The 8,508-nt window shown below is 51.0% G+C and overlaps 1 protein-coding gene across 3 annotated transcripts in view; it reads left to right on the top strand.

Moving 5' to 3' along the window:
- Positions 1-7,461, top strand: part of LOC142219344 (uncharacterized) — an 80,530-nt gene extending 73,069 nt beyond the window's left edge. The window contains exons 1-7 of one of the 3 annotated variants that reach the window (XM_075288331.1): positions 145-213; positions 3,989-4,117; positions 4,328-4,498; positions 4,591-4,714; positions 5,473-5,570; positions 5,660-5,756; positions 5,955-7,461. In XM_075288331.1, coding sequence (XP_075144432.1) covers positions 4,040-4,117; positions 4,328-4,498; positions 4,591-4,714; positions 5,473-5,570; positions 5,660-5,756; positions 5,955-7,027 — 1,641 coding nt within the window. In that variant the 5' untranslated portion in view covers positions 145-213; positions 3,989-4,039 and the 3' untranslated portion in view covers positions 7,028-7,461. Of the gene's footprint in view, positions 1-144; positions 214-3,916; positions 4,118-4,327; positions 4,499-4,590; positions 4,715-5,472; positions 5,571-5,659; positions 5,757-5,954 lie in introns of those variants that run through there. The other 2 variants (XM_075288332.1, XM_075288330.1) reach the window with 2 other exon arrangements.
- The last annotated feature ends 1,047 nt before the right edge of the window (positions 7,462-8,508 follow it).

Raw genomic sequence — 8,508 nt, 5'->3', positions numbered from 1 at the left:
GCGCGAGCGCCCCCTTCCGTCAGAGTGAGGGAGTGGCGGCTGAACAGGAAATGTCTGTCCCTTATACACAGAAGGGGGGTAATAATAGTGCAGATATATCTATAGGAGAACTAATAAGCTGCAGGGGAAGGGAGACCGGAAGTGGAAGGAAAGACTTCCGGGCCAGAGGTGAGAGCAGGAAGTGGAGAGAAGACATTCATGTTACTGGCAGATGTAAGTGTAATATATATAAATCAAATAAAACAAGCTTTATTGGCACGTCCAAATAGATATTTGGCATTGCCAAAGCTAGTAAAGTGTGTGTGTGTGGGTGGGTGGGGAGTTGGATTCGGGTGGGTATGGTGGGGTGGGGAGGGGGGGTGGTTTGGGGTATAACAGTCTGTGGAGTCTCATCTTCCTCTTCGTTGGTGACCGCTATATGGGGAGGTGGGGGTGGGGCGGGTGTATTGGGATAAATATAACAGTCCATGGAGTCTCATCTTCCTCTTGTTTGGTGACAGCTGGACACGTATTGGGCAGCGATCTCCACAGTGGCCTCTTCTTCTCCCAGTAGGATGTAGAGTTTCCTCTTCTCCCAGTCTGGGATGTGGGCAGAGAGTCTTTGGTAGTAGACGGCCCTCATAGCTGAGTATTTGGTGCAGTGTAGCAGGAAGTGGGTCTCGTCTTCTAGGACCCCCTGGTCACAGTGCTGGCACAGTCTCTTCTCCCGTGGCTTGTACGTCTGCCTGTATCGCCCCGTCTCTATCTCTAGGTTGTGGGCGCTCAGTCTGTACCAGCTCAGGGTCTGTCTGTGCTTGGGGTGGCGTATTCTCTCCAGGTAGGTGGCCATGGTGTAGTCCCTTTGTAGGGATTGGTACACATTGGTGAGTTTCTTGGAGTTATTTATTTCGTTTCTCCATTCTTCAATGTACCGCTCTCTGTTTGCCTCTGTGGTCGCCTTTATTTCGGCCTTGGTTATCATCTGTTGGAGTTTTTGGTTTGGTGGTTGGCTGTTGTTTGGTTGGTGGGTGTCTGGTTTGCTCAGGTGGCTTAGCCATGCTTGGTGGTGGTAGGAGTCGCTCCCCTGGATGTGTGCCTGGAAAGCTAGCGCCCTCTTCTGTATGGTGAGCCATAGGGGGAGTCTGCCTAGCTCTGCCCTGCAGGCCATGTTGGTGGTGTTGCGATGGACATGTAGCAGGTATTTGCAGAACTCCAGGTGGAAGTTCTCTGTTGGGCTGGAATCCCACTTTGACTGGTCTGGGTAGGTGGCTGGGCCCCAAACCTTGCTGCCATAGAGAAGGATCGGGGAGATGACTGCGTCAAATATCTTCAGCCAGACCCTCACCGGTGGTTTGAGGTGGTACAGTTGTCTTCTGATGGCGTAGAAGGTTCTGCAGGCTTTTGCTTTCAGGGTTTCTATTGCTGCTTTGAAGCTTCCTGATTGGCTGAGCTCCAGCCCCAGGTAGGTGTAGCTGTTGGTTTTCTCCAGTGTGGAGCCGTTCAGTGTGAATTGTGAGGTGGTGGAGGCTTTATTGTGGCCCTTCTGAAATACCATGACTTTGGTCTTCTTCTGGTTGATGGGTAGGGCCCATGTGGTGCTGAATTTTTCCAGCACTGACAGGCTTTCTTGGAGGTCTTTCTCGGTGGGGGCCAGGAGTAGGAGGTCTTCGGCGTATAGCAGGAACTTCACCTCCCGGTCGTTCAGGGTGAGGCATGGGGTTGGTGAGGCCTCCAGGGCTGTAGCCAGTTCATTGATATAGATGTTGAAGAGCGTTGGGCTCAGGCTACAGCCTTGTCTGACCCCTCGGGCCTGTTGGAAGTATGCTGTCCTTTTCCCATTTACCTTCACACTGCACTGGTTTCCGGTGTAGGAGCCCATCTACATCAATGGACTGGCTACAGCCCTGGAGGCCTCACCAGCCCCAGGCCTCACCCTGAACGACCGGGAGGTGAAGTTCCTGCTATACGCCGACGACCTCCTACTCCTGGCCCCCACCGAGAAAGACCTCCAAGAAAGCCTGTCAGTGCTGGAAAAATTCAGCACCACATGGGCCCTACCCATCAACCAGAAGAAGACCAAAGTCATGGTATTTCAGAAGGGCCACAATAAAGCCTCCACCACCCCACAATTCACACTGAACGGCTCCACACTGGAGAAAACCAACAGCTACACCTACCTGGGGCTGGAGCTCAGCCAATCAGGAAGCTTCAAAGCAGCAATAGAAACCGTGAAAGCAAAAGCCTGCAGAACCTTCTACGCCATCAGAAGACAACTGTACCACCTCAAACCACCGGTGAGGGTCTGGCTGAAGATATTTGACGCAGTCATCTCCCCGATCCTTCTCTATGGCAGCGAGGTTTGGGGCCCAGCCACCTACCCAGACCAGTCAAAGTGGGATTCCAGCCCAACAGAGAACTTCCACCTGGAGTTCTGCAAATACCTGCTACATGTCCATCGCAACACCACCAACATGGCCTGCAGGGCAGAGCTAGGCAGACTCCCCCTATGGCTCACCATACAGAAGAGGGCGCTAGCTTTCCAGGCACACATCCAGGGGAGCAAGCCTGACTCCTACCACCACCAAGCCTGGCTAAGCCACCTGAGCAAACCAGACATTCAACAACCAAACAGCAGCCAACCACCAAACCAAAAACACCAACAGATGATAACCAAGGCCGAAATAAAGGCGACCACAGAGGCAAACAGAGAGCGGTACATTGAAGAATGGAGAAACGAAATAAATAACTCCAAGAAACTCACCGTGTACCAATCCCTACAAAGGGACTACACCATGGCCACCTACCTGGAGAGAATACGCCACCCCAAGCACAGACAGACCCTGAGCCGGTACAGACTGAGCGCCCACAACCTAGAGATATTTGGAATAGGGATACAGACTTCGTCCAGGTGTTGAAGCTAGGGTCCCACCCCGTATCAATTAGGAAAAAAGGAGCTTCACACAAAGATGCGTGCCAACAAATCAGGTGTGTTTTATTAGTAGAGCAAACGTTTTCGGTCTAGGCTTGACCTTCCTCAGGCTCTGCTCAATATAGTTCTCAGTCACAGGTGTTGGTCAGGTAAATAAGTTAGAAAGTAAATGACCTCTGTTGCTGCTGTTCCGAGGCCCGCTCACTCAGTGGAGGAGTAATGTTGCGCATAAGACAAAAGGCAGACGTCTGCCACAGGGGAGCGCTCCCCTGTGGCAGACGTCTGCCTTTTGTCTTATGCGCAACATTACTCCTCCACTGAGTGAGCGGGCCTCGGAACAGCAGCAACAGAGGTCATTTACTTTCTAACTTATTTACCTGACCAACACCTGTGACTGAGAACTATATTGAGCAGAGCCTGAGGAAGGTCAAGCCTAGACCGAAAACGTTTGCTCTACTAATAAAACACACCTGATTTGTTGGCACGCATCTTTGTGTGAAGCTCCTTTTTTCCACAACCTAGAGATAGAGACGGGGCGATACAGGCAGACGTACAAGCCACGGGAGAACAGACTGTGCCAGCACTGTGACCAGGGGGCCCTAGAAGACCAGACCCACTTCCTGCTACACTGCACCAAATACTCAGCTGTGAGGGCCGTCTACTACCAAAGACTCTCTGCCCACATCCCAGACGAGAAGAGGAAACTCTACATCCTACTGGGAGAAGAAGAGGCCACTGTGGAGATCGCTGCCCGATACGTGTCCAGCTGTCACCAAACAAGAGGAAGATGAGACTCCACGGACTGTTATATTTATCCCAATACACCCGCCCCACCCCACCCCCATATAGCGGTCACCAACTAAGACGAAGATGAGACTCCATGGACTGTTATACCCCAAACCACCCACCACTCACCCACCCACCCGAATCCAACTCCCCCCCCCCACACACACACTTTACTAGCTTTGGTAATGCCAAAAATCTATTCGGACGTGCCAATAAAGCTTGTTTGATTTGATTTGATTACAGGAGGAGCAGACTGTAGTGTCTTGTACTTATGTATGGACTCTTTCTTCGCAGTGACGTCTCGCAGAGTTCCTCCTCCATGTTCTTCTTCTCTTCTGTGTCAGGATGCAGCGGGTCAGAACTGAAGTGTTTGAGGAGATATTTGCCCTCACCCTGAAGATCATCTACCTGCTGACCGGAGAGGTGAGCGATTCTAGAACAGATATCAGACATGTCACTGTACAAGCCCCTTCCCATATACTCCTGTCAGCCCCTCTGGGCATTACCTGAGATATAGATCAGCCATTATAGCACCTCACAGTCTGTGACCCATCTGTATATCCTGCTCAGGGCCAGCGACAGTCCTGGGGATCATCACTCCGGGCTCAGAGCTGTCTCTTCTCCAATATTTAGGAATGTGCCGTAGTGAAGAAGATAACAGGCGAACTTGTGACAGCGAACCAATGGAGCAGGAGCCGGAGCCCCATCATGGAGCCTTCACCTCACTCACTGATACCTGAGAGCAACAACGAGCAGAAGATCCTGGAGCTGACCAACAAGATGATCTGTCTGCTGAGCGGAGAGGTGAGCGCTGCTGGGAATGCTGGGACATTAGACACTAACACAAGGGATGATGTGTCTGGAGGATGATGAGGACGGTATCATTGTGTTGTCAGGTTCCTATAAGGTGTCAGGATGTCACCGTCTATTTCTCCATGGAGGAGTGGGAGTATTTAGAAGGACACAAGGATCTGTACAAGGAGGTGATGATGGACGACCCCCAGACCCTCACATCACCAGGTAAGAGGAGAGATGGTAGAGAGCAGTATGGAGGGGCCCCTAGATCCCCCCCCCCCCACATCATCTGACCCCCCACATCACCAGGTAAGAGGAGTGATGGTAGAGAGCAGTATGGAGGGGCCCCTAGATCCCCCCCCCCCATCTGACCCCCACATCACCAGGTAAGAGGAGAGATGGTAGAGAGCAGTATGGAGGGGCCCCTAGATCCCCCCCCCCCCCCCATCATCTGACCCCCCACATCACCAGGTAAGAGGAGAGGTGGTAGAGAGCAGTATGGAGGGGCCCCTAGATCCTCCCCCCATCATCTGACCCCCACATCACCAGGTAAGAGGAGAGATGGTAGAGAGCAGTATGGAGGGGCCCCTAGATCCCCCCCCCCACCATCATCTGACCCCCACATCACCAGGTAAGAGGAGAGATGGTAGAGAGCAGTATGGAGGGGCCCCTAGATCCCCCCCCCCACCATCATCTGACCCCCACATCACCAGGTAAGAGGAGAGATGGTAGAGAGCAGTATGGAGGGGCCCCTATATCCCCCCCCCACCATCATCTGACCCCCACATCACCAGGTAAGAGGAGAGATGGTAGAGAGCAGTATGGAGGGGCCCCTAGATCCCCCCCCCCCATCATCTGACCCCCACATCACCAGGTAAGAGGAGAGATGGTAGAGAGCAGTATGGAGGGGCCCCTAGATCTCCCCCATCATCTGACCCTCACATATATACACAATGTATTCAGTCACTGTGTGTGTCCTCCAGATGGATCCAGTGAGAGAAGCCCCCCGGAGAGATTTCCCCGTCCTCTGTGCCCCCCGGACTGTCCAGGAGTAGATGGTGATGTCCTACAGGATGATCAGGTAGACGGAGGTTTTACATAACAATGTCTTCAGTCCAGATGTTCTTCTTCCTTTTTCTTTCATGTCTTATTCTTCTCTTACATTTCGAGGACATTAAAATTGAAGTTATAGCAGAAGAAAATGAGACAAACTGGATGGACAATGGACATGTGGAGGTGGAGGAGATGTCTATGAAGGGCAGCACAGGTGAGCGGTGAGGGAGACAATAGATAACTATACACGACATCTCCTTAGTATTCGCTGTAAGTCTACTATAATCTCACCATCACACTAAACATGGCGGAGTCTTCTCGAGGGCCCCTGAATATAATGAATGATTCCGACCTGCAGACGTGACATTATTTTATGTTCTTGAGCCTATTCATGAAGTCTTTGTATTCCCAGCAGAAGGATCCATCAGCAAGAATCGCTCCGAGGAACATCTCATTTTTTCCCCAACCCGTGAAACTGAAGATGGACTGCATGAAACCAGCGGCATGTTCTCGAGGTCCCCCCACAGGGCAGAACCATTATCTGGTCACTACTCAGATTCTGTCGGGGAAGGTGTTCAGATGTTCACTTGCTATAAATGTAGGAAACATTTTCCCACAAATAATGAATTTCTTGAGCACCAGCGAGTCCACACAGGAGAAGAGCCATACTTGTCAATGACTTCGGCCTTTGTAATCCACCAGCAGCAGCAGCAGCAGGTCCTCCCGGGTGTCAGTGGTTTTGAGTGTTCGGACTGTGGGAGATGTTTCACCAAGAAGTTCCAGCTTCTTAGACATCAGAGGAGTCACACGGAGGCGAAGACTTTTACCTGTTTGGACTGTGGAAAATGTTTCACCCAAAAGTCCCATCTGGTCAACCATCAGAGACTCCACACGGGCGAGAACATCTTTCCATGTCTTGACTGTGGCAAGAGGTTCACATTGAGATCGCAGTTTGAGAATCACCGGCGAATCCACACAGGAGAGAAGCCATTCTTGTGTCTGGAGTGCGGGAAGTGTTTTAGTCAGAAGTCTGTCCTGAGAAACCATCAGAGAAGCCACACGGGGGAGAAGCCCTTCTCATGTGCCGAGTGCGGAAAGTCCTTCACCCGCAAGTCAAGTCTGTTCGAGCACCAAGTGATTCACAGAGGTGACCGGCCCTTCCCATGTCCTGTGTGCGGGAAAAGCTTCAAGCACAAGTCTACGCTCATGAACCATCAGAGGAGTCACACGGGGAAGAAGCCACACATCTGCTCCGAGTGCGGCAAGGGCTTTACACGCAAATCGGGTCTGTCTGAACATCGGGCCGTTCACACCGGGAAGATGCCCTTTACGTGTCCTGAGTGTGGCAAACAGTTTACCAAACGATCGAGGTACGTGAGCCATCAGCAGAGTCACACAGGCCACAGCCCATTGTCACGTCCTGACCACGGCGAAGGCTTTACACATCTGCCGCAGCTTCTCCTCCACCAGGGGCCTCAGCGGTGACCACTTTACACCTGCGATTTATAGCTTGACCGCAACGATTCCTTGTGGTTTGCACATGATCCGATGGATGGATGGTATGTGAAGGCCGAGCTGTGGGTGCAGTGGATGGATGGAAATATGTCCATGTTCATACCCAGTCTTAATAGCAATAAATACAAGATTTTGGACTCTCCAAGCCCGGATTAACCTTGGACTGTCAATGGGCAGGTTTTTTATCATCAATTGTTTAAGAGATTGGCAGAGATTACAGGAAAGGTCTGATTTCTTTCCAGAAACAGCGCTACATGTGGCCCGAGGCCGTGGCTGGTACTGCAGCTCACCTGCCTGGGGCTGATGGTCACGTTCACACTCGCCCCATAGACGTCTTTATTGAATTTTTATAATTACACAACAGAGAGTAAAGAAATGTCAACAATCTGAATAAAATAAATTCTACATCGTACATAGGTCAACAACAGAGCAATAACAAATGTGCAGACAATACATCATATTCTGAGTCGAGCTAGTCAGTAATATTCATTTCTTAGTTGTAACCCTAATGAACGACCTCCCGTCCAACCCCAACAATGGGGGGAAAGACGGAATCGAGGGCGATAGAGAAAACAAAGAGAAGAAGGGGGGAATGAGGCGCTCCATGAATAAACGACAAGTTGGTCAAGCAGATGTTACTACAATGTTGTGCTAACCAGTCAGCGTGTCTATCCCTAGTGGTGGCCTGTCGCCGTTCGGTAGTTTATCCAGGGGGTCCATGTTTTCACGAACTGATCATGTACTCTGTTGGACCAACTTTATAGTTCCTCGAGGCGAGCTACATCTTGAACCACGTTCTCCCACATGGCTATAGGAGAGGTTGTCACCTGCATCTAAAATCTCAGGAGCAGGAGTTTCGCAGCGGAGAGGAGAAGTGTGACTAAACGGGCTTTCGTAGGCGAGTAGGAGTCATTCGGTAGTGACAGGAAGAGAACCTTTGGAGAGAGGCGCAATTTCATACCTCAAATTTTTCCAATCCTATCTTCTACTTCCTTCCAAAAAGGAGCAATTAGCGGGCAAGACCACCAGATATGGAGGTAGGTTCCAGTGTGAGCTAGACAGCGCCAACATCTCGCATCCTCCGACAGACCCTTCTGATATTTCCACTCGGGCGTCCTATACCATCTGGATAAGAGACACACGTAGAAAAACCCTGCGAGGCGTTGAGAGCTATTTCCACATCATCATTAGTCAAGGTTATATTCAATTCTTGTTCCCAACTAGTGAGGTACGCCGGTTTGTAAAGGAGCGGGGGAAAGACGAATCTGTGCAGTAACACAGAGGTTTTACGCAGCATAGTTTTGGAGAGGCGAAGCTTTTCAAAATGTGTGAGGTCTTTCCTTAGGCTAAAGAGTTGCAGTACCGGTGATGTGTTCCATACGGATCCTATCGCTGTCTCCATCTCTGAGGTCCATCAGACGGATATCAAGGTGGGTCGGCCAGGGAACATC

The sequence above is a fragment of the Leptodactylus fuscus genome, chromosome 10, assembly GCF_031893055.1.
Source record: "Leptodactylus fuscus isolate aLepFus1 chromosome 10, aLepFus1.hap2, whole genome shotgun sequence".
In the NCBI taxonomy this organism is placed as follows: domain Eukaryota; kingdom Metazoa; phylum Chordata; class Amphibia; order Anura; family Leptodactylidae; genus Leptodactylus; species Leptodactylus fuscus.
This window is presented reverse-complemented; position numbering and strand designations above follow the sequence as displayed.